The 24,740-nt window shown below is 35.9% G+C and overlaps 1 protein-coding gene across 1 annotated transcript; it reads right to left on the bottom strand.

The window, feature by feature from the left end:
• Window positions 1–760: 760 nt before the first annotated feature.
• LOC131032368 (uncharacterized) lies at window positions 761–24,517 on the bottom strand. Its single transcript, XM_057963316.2, has 9 exons — window positions 24,299–24,517; window positions 23,730–24,170; window positions 23,199–23,611; window positions 13,291–13,467; window positions 13,015–13,164; window positions 2,334–2,435; window positions 2,177–2,247; window positions 1,905–1,972; window positions 761–1,724 (listed from the first exon to the last, which is right to left on the bottom strand). Exons 3-9 carry the CDS (start codon window positions 23,502–23,504, stop codon window positions 1,483–1,485), a joined length of 1,116 nt encoding a protein of 371 aa, XP_057819299.1. The 5' UTR covers window positions 23,505–23,611; window positions 23,730–24,170; window positions 24,299–24,517; the 3' UTR covers window positions 761–1,482.
• Between the last annotated feature and the right edge of the window lie 223 nt (window positions 24,518–24,740).

The following is a 24,740-nucleotide window of genomic DNA, read 5'->3' as shown; positions in this document are numbered from 1 at the left end:
AATTGATGTGTTGAATTCCCTTTAGGAAAGAACAAGTGCGACCTTGTTAATCTTGATCAATAAAATAATAATAAAAACTTGGATACAAAAGGATTGATATGAAAGTTCAATATATGATAAATCTACTGCAAAAAAAAAAAAGAGTGATAAATTTTGATTATATAGAATCATCTTCCATGACACTAACAATGAGAAATCAATACAAAATGAAATATCAATGAGCACCAAGCAATGAACGATAAGCAAGAGATTCATCTTCTACAAACCAAGTCAGAATGTTGTCGCCGGGGATGATTTTGGCAACAAGTTGTGTTGTGATATTTGGTGCCAATATTGACTAATTGTGGTCGGTACCAAATTGATGGCTGAGGTTCCCACTAAGATTAAAATATGTTACTGCAAGAAAAAGATCCAAGCATGTTTCTACCAAAATGTAAACTCAAATTACTCTCGGCTGAAGGCCTGAAGAGGCCAGCCTACACTGTTATTCTTGAATGATACGTGAAGAAAAAAAGATGAATATCTATTGCTCCCGAAGTTGCTTTTATAAATAGATACGTGTACTTGCACTGTTAACTAAAAAAGAAACTGAACTACACTAACAACTACGCGATGGCATAAAGCTCAAGACCCAGAAAAATATTTACACTGAAACCATCTATAAATGACCTGATATAATTAAAAACATATTACGAAAATGTAAAATTATGCTACCAAAAATGAATGCCACAAATACAAACCTAAGAAAAAGCCGTGTCAATTTTCACCTTAACAAATTCTTTATATACTAAAAATAGTATCGCCAAAAACTCAGAACTTACAACTTAGATGCCGTATGACTACAAGAGTTTTCCAAAAAGAATACAATTTGTCGGTTGTGTTTCTGCCCTACTTTTTTATAGCTGCATTGTTCTATTACAAAATCAGTGTACAAAGTATAGTCTGTTCCTACAAATAAAGATGGAGCTATTAGTGTTGAGTATCTTCTTAATCTGAAAAGTCAAAACTTTATACTGTAAATCCAACCTAGAATTACACTCTCTGCTGAATATCTGAACTTAACCAGGTCTGCAGTGTGTTCCCTTTGCTTCAAGCATGAGGCAATGGCTGAATTTTGCTTGAAATGGAATCATCCCAAATTTGGCATACACAATGTGTGTCCATCCTGCGAGTAAAATTCATTTGGCTGTCATCAAACAGCCAATAACTTATTCGCTTTTCTTGGAGCAACTTCTTGTGCCAATTTAGTAGCTTACCACGTTCACAGACAATGAATAAAAGTAGAAGCTTGTCGGTCAGGTTGCTTTACTCTGTATAATAGAAATACCATTTTTTCCCAATGAATAAATCCTTATATGTGAATATTTCAAATACAATCTCCGGTATACTTTATATGTCCCAAAAGTAGATAGTTAAAAAGATTAGACGACATGCAATAATTCTCTTTGAAATGAATAGAACAGGAAACCAGCTTGGAAAACTCTATTCCTCTGAAGGCCTTCGAGAAAGAACCGTCTTCATGATTTCATAGGTCATAAACACAATACCAACACTAGGAATAACTTTTAAATACTCTGGAAGAATTCCTCTGTATAAACCAGCCCATCCCTCTGTCTTGATTATGTGCTTGAATGTGCCTAAAATTCCTGAATTGTATACACGTGCACGCCCTCCTGCACCTTCCAGTTGCATTCTCCTCCTGACCAAATCGAGTGGAAATGTAGCTACAAATATTTAAGAACAAGTGAGGACACATAATATGTTCTGCTTTTTTAAAATTTATATTATAGAAAAATTCATGGATGATGTCTGCAAAAGATATATCAATCCCTTGGATAAAAATCGGGAGGTAGGTTGCACTTCAAAATGTGACTTATGCATAAAAACATTACATCCCATTTTACCTGTTGATGAGGCAATGCCTGAAAGGCTGCCACACGCCAAGCTAACTGCCACGGGAGAATCATGAGGCCTGAATTATAAAACATTGGCACTTTATCAGGAGTTGAACGTAGAAAAAGAAATGAGAAGACAAATATAGTCTTGTAGCTTAATTGTAAGAAAAAATCTATGAAGCAGCTAACTGAAACAAAATGCACGAAAACTAATTTATTTATACTCCAAGAGCCAGCTTCTAGTATTGTAAAAGTTGGCAGTAATAAGACCCTGGACATACCTTTCAAACTCCCAAAAGGATCTAAGAGTCTCATAGGCACAGAAACTAATTGCTATATTAGGTCCGACCCCCTGCATGATGCATAGATAGCCATTTAGTGTTAGAAGAAATATATTCAGAGTGTTAGTGGGCTTGCTTAAATGTATTGTACACTAACCAATAAAGTTGCTCCAAGGCCTTTGTATAACCCTTTGATGCCTTCCTCCCTTGAAATGGTGTAGAGGGCATGTGTGATGCCTTTGTAGTACATTACTTTTGTCTGTCAAACAATAGAATGTAAGAGAAAGAAAAAATGAAGCCAATAAACATTATATACATGATCATGGCCAGTAATATTTTATAAACATCATGCCACAAAAGCTCCTATTTCTACTATGTTGTTCTAAATGTCTGATCAATTGATGACAAATACAAAAACTACTATGAATTAATCAACATGCTTTTGGAATATACCCATGCTCAAATATAACATTGCACAATATATGTGGGTTAACTAGGAGAAAATGAATAAAAACTGATAAAGAAAAAACTATAAACATACAGAGCTAAAATTTATACAAAAAAGGTCCTATATTTACAATACGGCTTCTAGTTTAGCTAGTAGTAACCAAGCAACTCTCCAAAAATTACAAGCATTTAAGTGGTCATCATAGTGATCAATTCATAGTCACTTCTAATTGTAACACAACAAATTTATAGGAAATGCCTATTCAAACTCATTTAAGTAAAAGAATTTCACACTCGGAAGTTTGACTATTCAAAAACTCAAGACACTCTATAATATATGCTTGCTGTCTGCATGATCAGGAGAACCTATAGCTTTGTTACCTGTAACCAATTCAAACAGGGTTCTGATTCTAGCCACAAGATACCAAGGAAACACATTCAATTTGCCTAGGTTATGGCCTAAGTTCATCACAGAGGTACGCATGCAGTCACCTTCCAGGGAAAATCTAGGCTCAAATTGCTTGAAGAAAAAGATCATTTTTTATTTTTTATTTTTTATTTAATAAACAGATAAGAAAAAAACAGAAGTGAAAAATTAAAACCTAAATGAAACTAGGAGAAGCGTACCAGTAGTGGCTTCTAGGTAGTAACAACACACACTGTGGGATCAGTTATGCGCACGAGGGTCAACAAGTACACATTTCAAAGTGTCGCACGATACCTACTTAAAGATGTTCCAATAACCGTCCACTCAAAATTGCCAGTACTTGTGGACAAATGTCCCACCTAGTGGTGCACAAATGGGCCAATTACGGATCAAAACAGCTAAAAAGTGATCGGCTATTGGTACATTTGAAACTTATTAATGAGCTTTTCATCATCATTTTTCTGGATCCTTTAAAATTAGTAATTGGGGGGATGGGTGCACCAAGAGTGATTGGCTATTGGAACGCGATCCACTACTGGTACTCTTCCCCTAAGGAAAAAGACATGAGAATAACACACAATCCTCTCAATTTTGACACTCACCTCTCTCATTAAGTGCAGAGCAAAAACATCACCAAAGCAATCATGTTGACTGCATTGTTTACCTATCCTTGCACCGCTATTATTTAAGGCAAATATTTATATTTTTGGCTTTCTATTTTTTTCAAACATCACAAGTTTTTACTCACTAATGTTTTGATCATAGTTCTGAAACTCAGCATGCTAAAATTTTGACTCAAACTTGGGACTCAACAAAAACTGGCATATTCAGTGATACATAAATTTGTAAAATCAATGCACCCAGGGACATGTCCCCTACATATTTTGGTCCATCTCCCCTACATATTTTGATCCATCACCTATAGGGGACTTTTCAAGGATAGTGTAACGGATATGTCTCCACCCCATACCCAATTTGTGCAAGAATTCGGAAACATTTCCAAAACAGGGAATCGGCAGGAGGAAACAACAGGGAGTAGCTAGCCATCTCATACAACCCAGGTAGCTTAAATGTTTTGTTTTTGTTTTGTTTTTTCAAAATTGAAAATAAGGGGGGCATGGGGAGCCCACAAGGACCCGCACACCCCTTTGTACCAACCCTGACCACTGACCAAAACCAAAAACAAAATTCCTTTTTCCAATTTAAGAATAAGATAACGAAGGAGAACAGCTGGAAGAAGATTAGGGAGAAAAAGTAAGTAAGAGGCAAGAGAGCATCAAATCTTACATCATTTGAAATAAGCTTACCATCCGTTGTTCATTTGTTCAAGTTCTTTTGCATTGTTTTTTGCTTTTTTCAAGTTCCAAACACTTTGGGAGATTTTTTGTTTGATTTTTGTTTTATGTTTGTATTTGCAGCAATGTTCCGAATTTTCAACAAAAAAACAGTGAACAATAATGAGGTCACTGAGGGTAACACAGTTCAAATTCAACCAAGATGCAATAGAAGTACCATTACTGGTTCTTCTAGGGTGAAACAGTGAACTTGTAGAAGAGATGGCTACTCTATCATCATGGATGAGTGGACTGATATTAGACATCAGGTACTCATCAATATCAATGTCACATGTTCAACTAACTCTTATTTTCTTAGAGCTATTGAATATTCAAAGAAGAAATTAGACAATCTAATATGGTAAAAGTGGTGACCCATTCAGCCTATGTATGTAAATTAGCTAGCTTGATGGTGGAGAGTGCTTATAAATTATAAGCACATTTTAGAGACTCCGTGTATTCATGCCTTGAACAACACATTGAAAAGATAGATTAGGTGAAGACGATGATCACAAAAATTAAACATATAAATGTTCATTTGCAATCATCACACCTCACTTTGTTCATTTTTTCTTTTTAAATCCTCAAACCTATGGATACTAGATGTCAGCCTCTATAATTGATAATGGTTAATCCAAAGTAGAGTAGATGGTTACAGGCAAGCACGGCTAAGGGAAAAGAGCTACGAAACCCAGGGACGCATCCCCTACCTGAAAACTCCCGTCCCAGTCCCGAGGACGTTTCGGGGACTTGGGGACGGCCAGGGGATGTCCCCCCCCCATCCCCAAATTGTCAGAATTTTGAGGGGACGTCCCCAAAACGGGGGGACGGCTGGGGACAGCTAGACGTCCCCCACATCTAGAGCTAGGGAAAAATATTTTTTTTAAAAGTCGTAATTTCAAAAAAAAATTAATTTTTCTAACATGGGCCCTCTATATTGAAAAAATTTAAAAAACGACTATCAATATTTTTATTATTGAATTTGAATAGTTATGAAATCAAAATACGACTATCTAGATTTTATTATTTTTTTAACATGGGCCCTCTATCAAAAATTAGAAGGCGACATTAAATTTATTAATTCATATGAAATATTTATAATTTTAAATTAAATCATATTATAAATTTTAAAATTTATAAATAGAAAATAAATTAAATAATAAAATATTAAATAATAAATATTATACTTTGCTTTTTAGTATTTACTTGGTACTATTTTGATTTCCATATCACAATTGACAATGAAACAATATGGCAGCAGTGTGGCCTTTGGGCATTTTGTATGTTATTTCTTTAATATCTATTATGATATGCATATTGACTGACAATGTGAATGAATTGAAATTCTGAATTATGAGTGCATATTGAGTATTGAGTCTATTGATAATGTTGTATGTTCGATGTTTGCATTCTAAAATGTTTTCATAGTATCATACACATGCTATATCCATGTTTTCATATGAATATAATGTATAGATGCATGCTTTATCCATGTTTTCATATGAACATTTAGAATTTTCCTACATATTTTAAATTTTCCCTATATTTTATATAGTTGTCCCCTTTGCCGTCCCCCCCCCCCCCCCCCCCCCCGTCCCCAAATTTGGCAAAAAAAATTGCCGTCCCGGAAACTTGGGGTAACGTTGGAAAAGAGTGAAACAGCAGATCCTTAAAGATTATTGGTAGTCCAAAATGAGATAAGAAATTGATGGTTTTATTATCACATAGTTAATTTATTAATGGTTCTAACTTACAAATTATTTTCATTCTTTGTAATAGCATTCACTCTTTGTCCTTTGAGTCTTGATTTTTTTTTAATTTTAATTTTTGTCACTTGTTTGCAGATACATTAGGTACTTCACCTCATGTATTGTGCATCTCATAAGAGATGTTGATACAAACACTCCTAACCTTACAGAGATTTATAAGACATTTGACAATATTCTTGGACAAATGAAACAAGCCATTCAAACCAAGGATCCTACTCTGGGATACGAGGAGCGTATTAAACACACTATATGCAACGATGAAACAGTACAAACACTCCACTCCATATGGCAGCCTATGCTCTCAATCCCAAATGGTATGGAGCTAGGCCTAGGAGAGTGCCTCCATCTCATGATGAAGAGATGAAGAGTGCTCATAAAAGACCTTTAAAAATCTATACCATGAGGAGTCCACTTTACTTCTAACACAATGACTAGCCTTCATCAATCTTTGCATTCCAACCAAGATTAGCTCGAACCAACCCTATTGGATGTTAGATGTGACATGGCAAGGATGCACCAAATTTGAGAATATTTGCCACTCACCTCCTTTCAAGGGTTGCCAATTCCTCTGCTATTGAAACAAATTGGTCCAAATACAACTTCAATCATACTATCAATGTTGAAACAATGTGTAACTATACAATGAGATATCTTGATCTTAATACAATCAAATTCAATAACAAAGAGTAGATCATATATGGAAAACCAAGCCTGTATTAATGATAAAATAAATTACATGACATCAGATTATCTCTTTAAACTTTAGCAACATGACGATGCTCGAATGACTACAAAATAACATGCCATCAAAATATTGGAGATATGAATACAAGATATCATAGATGTCTTCCAAAAAAAATCGCCAATACCACAAATCCCAAAAGTAGGTGTCCAAATACTCATGAGATATCTCACACCTCACCAAAACGATCATCATACCTGACTAGAAACTCCTCTTGTGCACCTCACATCCAACTCTTATGTCATAAGCATCATAGATTCTATTATAACAGTCAAAAGGAATAGGCTTTCTTGAAGAGTGGGGAAGTTGGTGGCTATGCATAGTGCCTTATGGTTTCAAGATAGGCATACTCTCGAGTATCATTAGTCTCCGAAAAAATGCTGGGATGTTGATCTTGAAAATGCCACACAAGTTGATGAAGAGGCTTCGGAGGGAATTAGTTGGGGTCATTGGATGAGGTAGCCTTCATACTGAAACTGGTTCAGACTCATTGGATAAGGTAGCCTTCATAGTGACAATGGTTCAGACTCGAACTACAATTTTGATGCAATCTCGGTAAATGTTGATTAGGGGCAGCAGCACATTTTCTATGTTTTTGTCATTTTGTAGTTGAAACTCAGAGTCTTTGGGCCTTTTGTTGAAATTTTTATATAATTTATATGCACAATGGCAATGACTGCTCATGTGAAATATCAATTCAAATCTAATGTTATGTAATAAGATTTTATAATGTATAAAATGAATGGGTTATCAAATGATCCTTATATGTTTAGATCTCCCCTGTATTCTTTATAATTGTCCTCTAAAAAAATGACCTCCCAAATAATCCATTACAGAAACATTTCCCCCTGTTCCCTGCCATCCCCATCCTAAAAAACTGGTGTAAAATAGGTGCAAATTGATGAAGATGGTGAACCGGTAGTTGAAGTGGCGTTTCCACTACTAATGCTTGAGGCTCTAATGAAACACAATGACAATTTCAGTGCGCCCAATGACAAGTAATTGTTTGTTTGTATGTACTGCATGTAGTTTAATTGTTGGTTATTTAGTATTAGACAATTTTGAACAGCAATTGTAAACCACTATCATTCCAATCCATTCCAGAAACATTTCCCCCTGTTCCCTGCCGTCCCCATCCTAAAAAACTGGTGTAAAATAGGTGCAAATTGATGAAGATGGTGAACCGGTAGTTGAAGTGGCGTTTCCACTACTAATGCTTGAGGCTCTAATGAAACACAATGACAATTTCAGTGCGCCCAATGACAAGTAATTGTTTGTTTGTATGTACTGCATGTAGTTTAATTGTTGGTTATTTAGTATTAGACAATTTTGAACAGCAATTGTAAACCAACTATCATTCCAATCCATTCCAGAAACATTTCCCCCTGTTCCCTGCCGTCCCCATCCTAAAAAACTGGTGTAAAATAGGTGCAAATTGATGAAGATGGTGAACCGGTAGTTGAAGTGGCATTTCCACTACTAATGCTTGAGGCTCTAATGAAACACAATGACAATTTCAGTTCGCCCAGTTTGTTTGTTTGTCAGAATAAAGTATTGATAGCTTCAATGGTGTATGATGTGATTTGCTGTACCTGCGAGGGAACTTACGTTGAACACCTAAATGCTCGAATGATGTTGGAACGTGGAATTTCACTTGACTTGAAAAAAAGGAAAAAAGGAAAAGGTTTGAGAGAGATCTAATTCTAACTCTAGGAATGTAGGAGCAATGAATGATCTTTGATGAAACTCTACCTAAGTCTTGCTTCGACATGCAACGAACATCTCCACAAGGCTAGTTCGATCTTCTAAGGATAGCTTTATGATGTTCAAATCACCGCTACAAGCATAGATACCATCAAGTTGATGCATACCAATGTAGATGCAATATGGATCCAATTGACCACACAAGGCACTTTACCATCGGCAAAGTGTTAGTAGTATGGATATACGAATTGAACTGCTACTACTGACTATTGACTTTTAACTATTGACTATTGACTTTTAACTATTGACCTTACAAATGAAGAAGTGGAGCCTTTTTTAGTGCTCTCATTACAATTCAGTGCCTCAAATTGACTTGAGATCAAAGGCCAAGATTACCTGATAGAAACCCTAACTAGGGTTTGTTGAACCCATTACAGAACATTTAATGCTTGACCAATGATACAATTACATTTGATGGGACACATGTCCTTCTTAGAAAATTCAACCAATAGGTGATAGGGGTAGGTACTTCGATCTTTGTGCCCTTGTAGTGGTTATCTCCTTTTGAATCTAGACGCCTCCTCATGAAGTGATGTGATTGGATATAATGATGACAAGTCACCACCTCAGCTTGATTGATTGCATAGCTCGTCACAAATGTGCAATTAATTGAATGAATGAATGAGGCATATCTCTTGATACTCAACATGTGTAAGCACTTGATGTGACGATGACTTCGCTCATGTCGATCTTCTAACTTTGATTAACTCTTTTGAAACTATCCCTTGTCTCAATCACTTGCATTCTTGAACTTTCATCTAACCATACTGTCAATGATTCTTCCAAGATTGTGAAGATTTCGTCCTTGAGTGCTTGATGTGGGTCAACCGTGCTCCTGCCATGGTGTACCCGTGAGAGTTAGATAAGTTAGTTTTATGAAGTGACATTTGTATGAATGAATCACTTAGGGTGAGAAGTTCTAATTATTAACCTTGAAAGCCTAGGCTACCTCTCTAACCCTGCTCAAATGTAATTTCTTTCAAAGCTCTCTAAGGCAATAAAATATCGTAAAACCCTTTGATGGATAAAGGAAGATCAGCTTTGAACACATTATTTGATATTGATTGCCAATTAGACTTCACTTGAAACCTGTGAAGATATTTAATGATAAACTGGAATTCACTTGCAGATCTGAAGTTGATCAAAATTACTTTGTGAAATTCGATTTATCTCCCTTTAATCAAAATTCACTGTGTCAATGCCAGTTCAAATGCAACTTTGATTGAATTTGAAATCAAAATTCACTGTGTCAATGCCAGTTCAAATGCAACTTTGATTGAATTTGGAATTAGTGATTCCTGCCAAGTGTTCAAATCCAATCAGTCTTGGTCATACCACTTGAATATTACCACACCACCCAAATCACTCACAAATATCACAGCCGGTAAGTAATAATAGACTGATCGCTCATAATGCAGTTGCCAAGTATGAAGACACATTCGCTGTCAAACAGTGGTTTGATATCACTAGAATATGAAGGCCAATTGAAGTAGCAGCATATAAGAGAAGTGGCTGTGTCTCAGAATAGATTCGCTATGACAAGATCAAAATCACCACCTTTATTTGATGAAAGACTGATCAAAACTGGATCGCTGGCCTTTGTGATTGAATCGCTGATGATGAAACAGTTTTTGGTCGACAAAAGACGAGTTGGATATCAAAATCGCACAGATACGATGTTATATAAATCGCTGTCACTCACTGATCGAATCAGCAGATGGAATATAATCGCCTTTGTGGTGAAGTCGCTGGTCATCAATATGAAGTCGCAGCATGTAGGAGAGGAAATCGTTGATGTCAAGGTAAATTCAAAAGTCAGAATCGCTGCCTTAATGGGATCAGAATTTGACCACAATTTGGATCGCTGTTATTAATCACCCAACTACAATATCATAGAAATCACCATCTTGATCGATCTAGCAAACATCACCTAGCAATCACTATGCATGAAGCCGGTGGTCTCAAATCATGCTCAAGTTATGATCATCCTAAATGAATTCGCTAGATACAAAAGACCATAATCGCTGCCTCTGTTCAATTGAAATTGCCTACAATCACCTATTGCTGCTGTAAGCAATCCAAAATCATAAAATAAGAGCAAATCATTTCAACAAATTGATCAACACAGTGATCAATTTGTAAAATAAAAAAGGCATTGGTACCTCATCACATATAGTTTGACAAAATTCATGTAATGGGTTACATTGCAATCATTTAATATTTCATAGACACCGACTTTTATTAAAATATGTGTATCTTTTCAAAATTGCGGTGTCTTTTGCAATATATTAACTTCAACTCACCCTCCACATATTAGAATTACCTCATGATATGCGATTGCCATATATCAACATGTTGCAATCAATACTTCAAAACTTCGATCTTGGCAATTCAAATCATTAAATGGAATTGCTGGGACCAACCTAATTTAATGGATTGCATTCATCAAATTGATTCATTTTCACACATTAAGTACGTTCTTTTGCTTTAGCAATTTTTAATGTAATGTCCTCTTTGCATTGGTTGAATAAAACTTGTTGATATTTGGCTATCGACTCCCCTCGTGTGGTGACCCATATTTGAATGTGTTGCTATGTAATGAATTGAATTTAGTTAATGTGCCACCCTTATTATTTGACAAGAAGCTTCGAATTTTGCTTTTGAGTGTCCAATCATAATCGCCTTGTAATCATCCCACAAAGATAAGTGCTTCCTCTTAAAAAAATTGCAACCACCCATTTGCCACATAACATCGAACTGAAACCATTTAATTAAGGACCTTGCATCACATTGATACTTGAGATCTTCCTTGAGTTTTAAAATTTGTTATCGAATGCACTCCTGAAATTGCATCATGGAAAACTCCAAGTCTCGAGATATCACCATTGATGGTTCATCAACCCAAACTTACATTTGCTTATCATCGATTGAATAATAAAAAATCGTTTCAAGTGACTTGCATCGCTAAAAGCGGTGATGAGCAATGCACAAAGAGTGCAATGCTATTGAAAAGCAGTGCTTAAAAGTAGTAACGATATTAATGAGCACTGCTTAAAAGCAGTAGTGACACTAAGAAGCACCGCTTAAAAGCAGCAGTGACATGCGATGGCACTGCTTAAAAGAAACAATGACATAAAGAGGCACTTCTTAAAAGCAGCAGTGCAACTGAAAGGCACTGCTTAAAAGTAGCAGTGACATCAAGAGGCACTGCTTAAAAGCAGTAATGCTCTTGAGAGGCACTACTTATTTTCCATGCCTACTGAGAGGCACTGCTTAAAAGCAGCAGTGACATCAAGAGGCACTGCTTAAAAGCAGTAATGCTCGAGAGGCACTGCTTATTTTTTATTTTTTTGTTGTATTTTTTTAAAGTTCTAAATTTTTTTTGTATTTTTAAGATTTTTTTATTTTTGGGGGATTTTTTATTTTAAGAGACACATATTTTATTTTTGGGGGATTTTTTATTTTAAGAGACACATACTTTAAACTACACTAAACTAAGACACCTATTCACAACTATGCTTAAAAAAGTAGGGGTCCACATTTGCGATGGGGCGATGTGTGAATACGTCACAACAAACAGTTAGACCAGCGACCAATGCCACATATGCTAGACTTTCTACAAATCTGGTATAGAAATTACTCCATTGAAAAGATAGATTAGAAACTAGGAAAAGGACATTAATTGACTAATCAAAAATTCTGCAGTAAAACACATCCCTTGAAGTTAAAATATTTAATAGCTCGAAAAATTAAACATGCAAAACAATTTCAGCTTTCAAATACTTTTTGGTTTTCCTACTAATGCTTCAATCAACAGTTTGAGCAAAACCTTAAAAATTTAAATTTATATCTACTTACCTTTTAATATTGTATTTTTGGGTTTTTCCTGCTAATGCCTTGGTCAACATTTTGGGCAAAAGGAGTGTACCTTAAATTTAATCTACGTATACAAAGTTCTAGTGAAAACATGAGCATCTTCTAAAATCCCTTAACTGCTAATTGGCTACAACCCAATGTAAAACACTGACACTGGTTATTAGGCATTTACAAACCACCGACACTTTTTGATAGACAAGATCTAACAACATGTTGCATGGTCAGAAAGCATACATATTTGAAAACCGTTATACTATCAGATAACTATATTTCAAAATGTGTAACTGGACTCGTGAGAAACACTGAAGAAAATAGGTGATCACTCAGAGCTTCCAATAATAAATGATTAACATGTACCATCAAATATGCATTGCATATGGGTCAATTTATGGGATAAATAAGAATTACTTCAACAGAATTAAAAATATCAGAATAAACTCAAATGAATAATAAATAACCAGAGTTATAAAAGTTATTACCTGTGCTGCCAATCGAGTCCTTACAAGATCTAACGGATATGTGAAAGTTGCAGCTGTTACTCCTGCTGCACCACCACCTAATAGACGAATGCCAAGGTCTGTACTAATATTCTCTTTATATCTCTCCATAAAAGGCAATGAATGCATGATCTGCAGCAAAAACTCACTTAGACATACCATAACAGCATCAAGTGCCGAAACTCAGAAGAATACCATTCTAGCACAACATTTTTCCTGTTTTTTTATTAACTTTGCTGTCAAGTGATCAGTACTCACCTTCTTGTACCGTTCATATGCATAAAAACTAATAGATGAGTAAGGGAGTCGATGGGCGATTGTAACCAGATTTCCCTTCCAAAATGCTCTTACACCCTCTTCAGAAACGATCCGTGATGCTTCTCGAACAATACTCGCTTTACGCAAGGTTGAACCATCATTGTGCATACCTTGGACCTACATGGAGGAAAACTTCCACATAAATACTTAACTAGACAAAATTAAACAAAACAAGAAGGCAACTAAACAAAACACAAAAAGACATGGGATTACTCTCTTGAGAAGAGCATTTATTTTTAGATCAATGGAATTCATTTCTACATAGAGGAACACTCAAAATTTGCTTTATAAAAAAATGAGCTAAAATTTATTAATAAATTAACCTAGTGGTTCTGTGGAGGGGGATACCACAATTTTCTCAGCAAGTACTAAGATATTTTCAGAACATTTTGCAGGAATATGGTCACACAACTTTTTAACATGCCTCTAACAACTGTTGCCCAGAAAATCTAGGACCTACTCTACTGCCATACTGTCATCAAAAATGTTAAAGAGGGAAAAATATAAAAAATGACCATATGCAGGTTGCCTCCTGGCAATAAAGATCTTAGAAAGGTGCTAATGTTTCAACCCACTTTTCAGCAACCAGCAAATCCTCCTTCCTTAAAAATAGCCACTCTAAGTAAATATTTGAATTGTTACATTCCTGATATGAAGCCATCACCATAAAAAACCATACTTCTAATCCAAAACAAGATAAGGGTGGCACATCAATCCATCGTGGCAACCCCTGTTGAACTCCCACTTTCTTGACCATCCTCCCTAATGTTCTCTCCTTTCTCTTCTTTAACTTATTTTGTCTCTGGCCTCTCTCATTTATCCTTCACTTTCTTTTGTTTTCTTTCTTGCCCATTATCTTTTCTCATTGTCTCCTCCTTATCTTGCCTCCCCTCTTTTCCCTCTTTTGTACTCCTTTTGATTTCTATTTTGATTTTTGTATTTTTAGTTCTTTTGTGGAGTTTTTATTTATATTTTCTCTTTACTAGTTTTTGTTTTTATAGTTAGATTGTTTTGGTTTTTTGGTTTACATTTTATTTATTTTTCAAGGCTTAATTTGTTGTTTTTTGTATCCCATATTTAATTATGTTTTTTCAATTGTTGAATTTTCATTGTTATTATTTATCTTTTATTAATTAGTATTTATAATTTCTGTTTTGATTTTTTGATAATTTTTGTTATATTACTTCTTATTGTTTTTTCTTTTTCTTTTTTTATATTTTATTATTATTGTATTTATAATTTTTTTAATTTCACATTGTTAGTGTGTTAAAAAAAAATTAATTTTATATTGCCATTTTGTAAGATTATTTGTTTCCTTTTACCTTAGTTATTTTATATTCTTATTTTGATGTTATATTTTTTTGTTCCTTTTTCTTGTCTTGTTTGTGTTTTTTCCTATTTCTTTATTTTCTCTCTCATTATTCTCTTTTTTCTCTCTTCTTTCTTTTCTTTTCCTTTCTTCCTGTTATTTACACCTTAGGATCTTTTTCTTTTCTCTCATACCTCCCACATTATTTATAAAGCCGATCTGCAATCCTTATCTCATATTTGCTTCTTCCTGATGATGAATCACTGTGAGTGATTTTGAAACGTCAAATGAAAAATTTACACACTTTTTATCCAGAAGCTTGCATCTACAATTCCTGATATTATTAAGGCTTTATTCTTACAGAGAGTCATGAGCAGTAGTTATTCAAGTAGAAGCTATGCGAATACAAACTTCCAGTGTATAAAATGAGGCATGCAATTGATGTGAATGGCTTTTTTCTAATTGTTACCATTTTATGTCTCTTTGTGATAAATGAATATAAAAGAATTGCAATGGTGATATTTCATGAATTTATGAGAACTACACATGTAATTATGGTTTCTATTCTGTTGAGAATTAAAGCTACAAAAAAAATTCTAAGGACCTTGTAGATTTTACTCCCAGTATCAACAGAGGAATACAAAAGCATTGGAACATATTTCTTCTCCTTGCAGTGTGCAGTAGGGAAATGTTATGCAACAAAGACAATAACAAAACCTTAAGAAAAATACGAGGTAACACAGGTTTATTATGCATTGTGCCATTCCTTTATGAGCTCTATATAGGATTTCTAGCCACCAAATGATTTTTTTTTGATAATATACATTCTGCAACAACATTGCTGCGACATATTGCACCTCTGCTTATCATTTTTTATCTTGCCTTCTAATTTCTCTCTCTCTATTCTAAACATTAAACATTTTTTTTAAGTCAAAGTCATTTACAAATGCCCTCTCCAACAAGGATGAAATCCTTCCAAGGTTTAAATTTTTATACCTGAAATTATACAGAAGGGTAAGAAAATTTTCAGACAAAAAATAACTGCTAACATTGCTAGCACCCCCCACATTCTTACAGGAGTAGGGCTTATTATAGTGCCACGAGTAACTGGATCGCAAAATGTAGCCCTCTCTACAGCCAAGAACAGAAACTTTAAAAATTCTAACTGGTTTGATGAATCTCTCAAATAAATCCTTTATATATAAAGCCACACAATTTTTTAAGGAATCACATCTAGGATTGCTTTGTAATTTTCATGTAAAGAAAATTCCGAAAATAGTATCAATGCATTAAAAACTGACTTTTGCAACAAGGTGTGAATCAAACTGTCCTCCAACCATCTGCTTAAAGCTTAACAAAAGAATTTTACCATGTTAGTAACTATTAGATTTTTATGGGGTTGATCAGATGGTGCACTTGCAGTGCAGAATTTAGGACAAGTCAGACTCTAATTTTAGTGATAAATTCTGCCTGTTGACTGCTAGAATTCAGACCTTATTTTTAGTTTTTTTGGTAACTATTGTTTCGTTATACATTTTGTTCTATGTTTAGCCATTTTTTATTAGTTTCTAAATCTATCGTGGAATCATTGATTGATTCCATGAATCAAACTGACTGGAGAATTGAAGAGGACCACAACAATGTTTAATGCCAAAGGATTCTCTCAAAAAAAGGCAATTGACCTTAATGAGACTCTCACTTTTGTTGGCTCTCAAAACCAGCGCTCCAATCCTCTTGAAGAAACACTCACTACCTTTGCAAGAGAAACAAGAATACAAGGGCATAAAGGCAGGATTCGTCAACAAGCACACAACAGTTAGAGACCAACTAACAAGGTAGATAACCTCCTCTTCTTCTTCAGGCTCTGCAAAAACCTAGGAGGGTTATCCTTGAGGTCTCCTTGACAAGAAAATCAAAGAGAAACAAAAAGATTACAAACTAGGCCTTACTAACCAAAGAAACAACAGTCGGGAAAAAAACGCAATTTTTCCCGATTAATCGGGGATCGGATGGAATGCCGATCAATTCCCCAAAATCGCGCAGAATAATCGTTGACTGTTGAAAATGATTTTCAACAATTTTTACCGATTAAATCGCGGAAAAATCGCGCGATTAATCGCCAATAAAACATCGCGCGAAAAAAACCCCTAAACCGCCAAAAAAGGGGGCGAAAAATCGTCCGCTTTTTTTCTTTATAACTGTCACGCTTTGGGTTTTCCATATCTCGCCTGATAACTTGCAGGCTGAGAGTGCGGCGTAGGGTTTGCAGGCTGAGAGTGCAATAGTTTGCATATAGTTTGCAGGTTGCAGATAGTATTTACAGATGATTGCTGAGAGTACGACAGTTTGCAGATAGAATGTGAGTGGCTTGAATCAGAGAACAAGCTGCTGCGAGTGGAACACTTCCAGGTATTTGCACTCAACATTCTGTGATAAATGACCATTATGTGTAGGCATCTTAACTTTTGCACAACCTTCTTTCTTAAGTTGATAAATTACCATTCTATTGTAGGATTGACAACATTGCACGAAATTTGCTGTTACTGTTTGCCCATATATACCATTCTTCCTTAAGTTGATAAATTACCATTCTGTGTAGGATTGACAACATTGCACGATTTACATTGTTCTGCACTTAAGTTGACAATCCTTCTTTCTTGGGTAATGGTAATTTGCTGTTACTGTTTTCTATCTTCTAAATTTACTTTGTGTGCAGCTCATTTATCACATTGCTCTTTCCATTGAAAACTAGTTGCCTCCATTGCATAGTTTTTAGTCAATGTTGAACTCTGAGATTTGAAAATTTCCTATCAGTTGTTAAAGATGCAGTAGGATAACAGATGATTACTATGATAGAAGGAACCAGATGATTACTATGATAAGTAATCATCTGTATTAATCATCTTTAATACACCAGATGCATCTTTAGTGTTTTCTGGTTCCTATAATCTTTAAAAGAAAGATGCATCTGGTTCCTTATAGTAATCATCTTTAATACACAAGAAATATTAATAGAATGCCATTTGAAAGTATTCACTAATCATAGTAATCATCTGTATTAATCTACTAAAGATGCAGTATTCACTTATCATAGTAATCATAGTATTCACTTATCATAGTAATCATGTATTATCTGTTAGTGATTGACAGTATTGAATATTATCTGTTAGTGATTGACAGTACCAGTATAATATTAGTGATTGACAATATTGTATATTTCTGGTTTATTTTCAACGATTTTCTTCTAATTGTGCTTGTGGTTTTTTTTCTATGTTATACTATGATGATTTTCAACTTAAAACAACCTGTGATTTTCTATGTTTATGTTCACTATAAATATAGAATCTAGAATCTATGTTCACCATAAATACATCAGAACATGTCAGTTTCAGAATAAACATAGAAAATCTGCCTAAAATAAATATCTTGCAGCCTATTTACAAACATGAGGGGTTCTTTGGTATTCATGTTCACTTCATATTCATGAGTGTACATGTTCAATGCCTTGCCTAAGTTACTTTGACCAGTCTCTAATATCAAATGCCCATATAACTGTGTGTGACTTTTTACTATCACTTCTATGTCTTGATGTCACAAATTTATGAATTAATGTCACTGTTCACGCTCATATACTAGATCATGTATTGTACTATTGAGTAACAATTGAAGTATACCATTGTTGTAATCTTGAAATTCAAATACATTTAGATTTCCAATTTCCCATGTCAATGAAATTCAAATGCAATTATTATACATAAACCTAACCCTAGATCCCTAAGAATTAAAGACTAAGTGGAATGTCTTTGCAGAACTGATTCTTCATCACAATGCCACATCTAAAAGACTTTGCACAGAAACATTGCACAGCAATTCCTGGTAGCACGAAGGTCAAGTGCAATTGGTGTCTAGAGGACATCAGTGGTGGAATTTATCGTTTCAAATGGCATTTGTCAAAAGAACGAGGAAATAACACTGAGATATGCAAAAGATGCCCTGTCGATGTCTCGTATCAGGCAAAGCAGCTTGAGGGGATTGCTGAGAGCAAGGCCAAAAAGGCAAAAACTGGGGTTGAACTAGGTTCTAGTACTGCAAATGCCAGGAGAAACTGTTTGGGTGAGGAGGATGGTGAAGAAGCGGATTTCAATGAATCTGAGTCACCACCTCGTTCTATACCATGTGGACCAAACACAGGTGGAGGAAACATCAGTACATTCTTCCAACCTCGTACTACACCGGGATCGCAAACCACTTTGAAGAGTACAGGATGGAGGAAAAATGTCACAGAACAAGCAAATAAGGCAATTAATAATTTTTTGTACTCCTCTCACTTGGCATTCCATGCTTCCAAAAATCCATATTGGCAACCTATGGTAGATGCTATTGCAGCTGTAGATCCGGGAGCCCCATCTTCTGAGTCTTTGAGGGTTGGAATGCTACAAGATGCAGTACGGGATGTTGAAGATGTTGTTAAAGAGCATCGGTTACAATGGGCTATTACTGGTTGTAGCATTATGTCAAATGGTTGGACAGATGGAAGGAATCAGACTCTCATTAACTTCCTTGACACTTGTAAGATTGGCACTGTTTTTTTTTAAATCTGTGGATGCATCTAATATTTAAAAATACAACTGCATTGTTTGAGATGTATGAAATGGTAGTTACTGATGTAGGGCCACAAAAAGTGGTTCAATTTATCACTGCACTGACAATGCTATTGCATGTCTTGCTGTTGGGAAACTTCTGACAGATAAATACCCTTCTATATTTTTTACACCATGTGCAACACATTGCCTTGATCTAACCCTAGAGGACATTGGAAAAATTGAATGGGTTAAGGAGGCATTTCAGAAGGTTCACAAGGTGACCAAATTTATTTATAATCACACAAGGGTTTTGGCTATGATGCGCTCTTTCACTGGGGGCAAGGAGGTAGTTCGACCGGGGGTGACAAGATTTGCAACAAACTTCTTTGCATTGCAGAAACTATGGGAGCAAAAAGTTAATTTGAGGTGAATGTTTTGTTTCAACTGAGTGGATGGAGTCTAGCTTCATAAATCAAACAAATGGGATAGTAGTGACAGAGTTCATCTATTCTACCAGCTTTTGGGAATCGATTGAACAAATTGTATAATCTTCAAAGCCTCTAGTAAAAGTTTTGAGAGTAGTGGATGGGGAAAACCCCCCCATGGGATATCTGTATGAGGCCATGGATAGGGCCAAGGAGGTGATAAGGAGTAAGATGGGAAATAACAGGGATATGTATATGTCGTTGTGGGACATAATTGATAGAAGATGGGATGAACAGATGCACACTCCTCTCCATGTTGCGGGATATTTTCTCAATCCTTTGTTATTCTATAAGATTCCATATATGGATATTGATGTTGAGATCAAACAAGGCTTCTTCAAGTGCATGCAGAAAATGTTTCGTACTGTGGAAAAACTTGATGCGGCTACGGCAGAGTTGCAAATGTACAAGCAAGCTAAGGGTTTTCTCTCTTGTAGGGCTGCCCTACAAAGCAGGAAGACCATGCAACCAAGTAGACTCTATAAATTTTTGAGAATCTCTTTATTTTGCCAACATGCTCATTAAGTTCGTTAAGATTTTAAGAGAGTCTTATAGAAGGACCCATAGAGAGCCCAGGTACCCAAGAAGAACCCAAGTCGTGTTGATTTGGTGGTCAGCACCTCCTTCGGGGTTCGGGACATGGCTTAACCGCCTCCTGTGGATCTGGGTATGTCTGGTGTTTGTGACGTTCATTGATAGCTCGATCTTTCGGCGCAACGGCAAACATACCATCAAATGGTATCAGAGCCTTGGGTCACGGGTTCGAATCCCGAGAGGTCTCTTTCATTCCGTCAGTGCGGAACCCTCAATCGGTGCTGAGGGGGAGATTGTTGACTTGGTGGTCAACACCTCCTTCGAGGTTCGCGACATGGCTTAGCCACCTCTCATGGATCTGGGTAAGTTTGGTGTTTGTGACGTTTGTTGATAGCTCGAGCTTTTGGCGCAACGGCAAACATAACATCAAGCCGTACCTAGGAAGAACCCAGACCGTACCAGTACCCAAAAAGTACCAGTACTAGGACACGAGCTAAACTAGAAGAACCCGATAACTTAGGTATATATGAATGCTTTATCAATGTTACCAAATGACTATTTAAAATTTCCCTATCTATTTTAAATTTTCTCCATTTTTTATAAAGTCGTCCCCTACCATCCCCAAAAATGGCCCAAAAAATCGAGGACTCCAAAACACGTCCCCTTGTCCCTTGCTATCCCCATCCCAAAAGTTTGAGGTTAACATAGGTTCATCTACATTGCTAGTGGCCAAGGAAATGTACAAAAATTCCAATTTTCCATCACAACCATGAAATATGAAATAAATCTCGAAACAAAGGTGGCTAGGGGATTTGCATTGGTAAAGTCAAACCACCACCATTAAAGCCAAGAACAACCTCTTGAAAATGAGTAGGTGACAACCATGCCACAATCACTCCCAACAAGATAATGGACCCACAAAGAATGCCATCCATACGCCACTTGGCATCTTTTACTTGTCACCATACTCACCACACTGCTACCATAGAGCACAAAACATCCTAGTAAGATATTGGGCCCACCACCACCAAGGCAACATGTGGCAGGCAAAAATTCAACTTTGAGACCACAAAAACCTTTGAAAAGAAACAAGCACCCACAATGAAAAGATCACGGACCCACCATGTCACATTAGCAAGATGATACGTGGTACCATGTAAGTAGTCCACATATACCATCACAATTGTGATTTCCATCCACATGAAATTAAAACACATAGAAATCAGCAGCACAAAATGTCAGAGTTGAGAGCAATTAAACCAATCAAATGTAAATTATTGGATTGACCAACATCAGAACATGTGGCAAAACTACACACATAGACATATTGAACCCTAGTATAAGTTATCTTGAATAAGTTGTCAACATAGGATTATGAGAGCACGGTTACTCAAATTAGACAGAAACAGGGATGAGCACCAACAACTATAATTGCCAAGGGATTGTCTAAAGAAAGAGAAAGGTGATTTTGTTGAGGATTTTGCTTCAGATGACCAAGTTGCAGACATTTGGACAGAGCCCCTATCAAAAGAGAAGTTTGATCTACTGAGAGCCAAGTTCAGGTTTTTGAAAAACACCTTCCTGGTGAGAAGTGAGTTAAATTTGTGTATGGGTTGCTCAAATGGTGTTCTAGTGGCACATATATAAGGAGAAATCAGTCCCTAACTTTAGTGATGGATTCTGTGTGTTGAACACTGGAAAATTGCACACTTTTTCTATATTACTTTGTGTAACTGCTGTTATAGGTGCTTTAAACTTACTTGAGACACTAATTTTAGACTATTCTTAGGCACTGCAGCTTTAATATGAACGAACAGCAGTCATATATATTTTTAGCTTTCTGTTGGGTAGACAGCAGATATTGTTTTTGTTTTTGATCACCCACATTTTAGACTCTATTTATGACACAATGCACTCTCTAGTTTGCATCAGAAATGCAGAACCAAAATTCAGGATAATAAAATATTCTGAGAGCAAGCGTTACTCTGATATGATTTTTTTATTTGTTATTTTCTTGTACTTCAAGTTTTTTGTGATTGCAGGTCTAATCAAAGGTTAAGTTAGACAATTTGTGTCAAACCCTAGAGCACCGAAACTGCATACCATGTGCTGAATTTTAACATTAATGATATAGACAAACCTTACATAGTTTATCAATGACCAAGAAAGTTCATTGCACATTAGATGATTTGAAATAGAGAAGAGCTGCTGGATATGGATCCTTAAGAAAATGAGTCAACTAGGTTTTCAGCAAGGCATCAGCCTTCCATGTGAGTCATTTGCACATGTCATACACATCTCAGTTTGAACAGGCTTGCTAGTGCCTGAAGTCATTAAGAATTAGTGAGAACGCAACCTAATAACGTTGTACATATAAATATGAGTTATTAACCAAATGAATAAAGTTATTAATGGATATATTTATCATAAGAAAATCCACAAAAAAGATCTACAGAGCACTCAAGGGGGGAAAGGAATATTGATTCTGAATAAGTGAATAGATCAAAACCATCCGACCCTTTAAATAGTACTCAGAGCGTACGTGGATTGCCAAGCTCGCATTTATTCCCGAGCATTATCATGACGACAAAAACCAGGAGTATAAACATTGACCAACACATAAGTCAGACAGAAATACTTCCGCTTTAGACTTCTACCTGCCAAATTGGCAAAATCTTACATTTTACCTTAATAAAAACAATAGTTTGGTTATTGTCACAAAACAAAGGAGTACCTTAATAAAAACAATAGTTTGGTTATTGTCACAAAACAAAGGAGTAAAATAAAAATTTGACTGCTATACAAGTTAAACGGAAAGAAATCCCCTTCAAACCTCCATCGGCCGAATCGTGGCCCGGTCTGTCCATAAAAACAATTAATCTTTACATTTTACCTTAATAAAACTAATCACTTAATATCACATATTTATTTACAAACCTGAAAGAGAATGGTGAGCCGAGCCAATGGAGCAGTGCAGGTTTTGCTCACAGCACCAGCCACCCCCCCTGCTAAAAGCTGCGATATCGTCCCAATCTGTGAATGTTGTACGGATTGCTGAACATACTTCTTTACCCCTCTATCCACCCCACCATGCTGTAATTGCTCTGCACTATTCAGTGACCCAGCTGATCCTGTCGTTAACTGTGCCCTTTGAGGAGAAGTGACCCCTGCCTCCAGCACAACTCCTACCCTGCCTGCAGAGGCAGAATGAAAGGCCCCTTCAGCAGCAGCCTCTGTCTGCATTATTACTATCTTCTCAAAAGTAACGCCAAAGGGGGGAGAAAGATATAGCCCAAAAATAGATTGTTCCACTCAAGTCAAATGTATCCTACGAAAATTGCCAGAGAAACCTGCCAATGAATTTAATTCGCCAAATTATAAACACAAAAAAGCTTGCCCAAATACGAAATGTTGCTGCAATTTGAATAACAGTGTCACAGCAAACCCTGATTCAAATAACTTTTATACCTGTCCCAATAAAGAATTAACGTTTTATCTAATGAAAACCCGAATTTCCGACCAATCCACGGAGCCTTTCTGCCTTTCGTTTACTAAACAACGCTTTCAAAAATTCACCGGTTCAACTGCAAAAAAACCCTCACTTCCACCCGGAAGCATAGTCTCCACCTGAGTTCTCCAAACGCCGTGATTTTCAAATTTGGTATACGGTTAAAGCGACAAAATTCACACCCACAACCACAAGCAAACCCTTCCTTTTCTCCTCAATCACATTACCATTATAATAAGGGTTCTCACAACCCCCTATGTCCAACTCAACCAAATTTTCAACCCATCATTCTCCTTCAGCAAAACACCGAAAGCCCATTATCTTCCTTTAAGCAAAAACATCAAAACCAACACTTAGTACCATCTGTACCGCATCCGACTCGTACCAGACCTCTTGAAACCCTGTACAATCAAAAATTTCAAGGCAACTATATTATGCCCTAATTTCTTATAAGATACGCAACCCACCGGAAAGGAAACTTAAAAAAAAAATTCTCAAACAAGCAGCTTGCAAGACAAATTTTGCTCACCCTCTCTTTTTGCACGCAGGAACAAAAGACCTGATTGACAGCCTATCGAATGTTCGAATCACATGATAGAGGGATTGGAAATGAAATAAAAATCTCTGTAGTTTTTTTAAAAAGCCCAATCCCTAACCCTAAGAACAAAATATGCCGCAGAGCCGACAGCTTAACAGAACAAATACCAGAGCATGAACATTACGTTAACTAGGGTTTAATATATGGTCAGTGTCAACCCCCTTGGTTGAATCGATGCGGAATATACGTTGCTAGATTATTTGCACTTTTTTTGGATACTTTCCTTTGATTCCATTCGGCTGCTTAATTTTACCTGCTTTTTATTTTATAATTAGATTTCTTTAATCTTTTATAATTTTTTATATTTAAAAATAATTTTTCCCTCCTCCTTTGTAGCTGTCACCTATTTATTTATAGTATTTATTCATTATAA

The sequence above is a fragment of the Cryptomeria japonica genome, chromosome 8 (assembly GCF_030272615.1).
Source record: "Cryptomeria japonica chromosome 8, Sugi_1.0, whole genome shotgun sequence".
Taxonomy (NCBI): domain Eukaryota; kingdom Viridiplantae; phylum Streptophyta; class Pinopsida; order Cupressales; family Cupressaceae; genus Cryptomeria; species Cryptomeria japonica.
Note: the sequence above shows the minus strand (reverse complement) of the source record. Positions and strands in the feature narration are given on the sequence as shown.

What these genes read in the sequence shown, in the direction of transcription:
- LOC131032368 (XM_057963316.2), bottom strand. Translation starts at nt 23,504, where the DNA reads ATGCAGACAGAGGCTGCTGCTGAAGGGGCCTTTCATTCTGCCTCTGCA. An exon ending in CATATGAACGGTACAAGAAG is followed by an intron (nt 13,165 to 13,290) that starts GTGAGTACTGAT and finishes TTTTTGCTGCAG; the next exon opens with ATCATGCATTCATTGCCTTT. An exon ending in AGGCATTGCCTCATCAACAG is followed by an intron (nt 1,725 to 1,904) that starts GTAAAATGGGAT and finishes AAATATTTGTAG; the next exon opens with CTACATTTCCACTCGATTTG.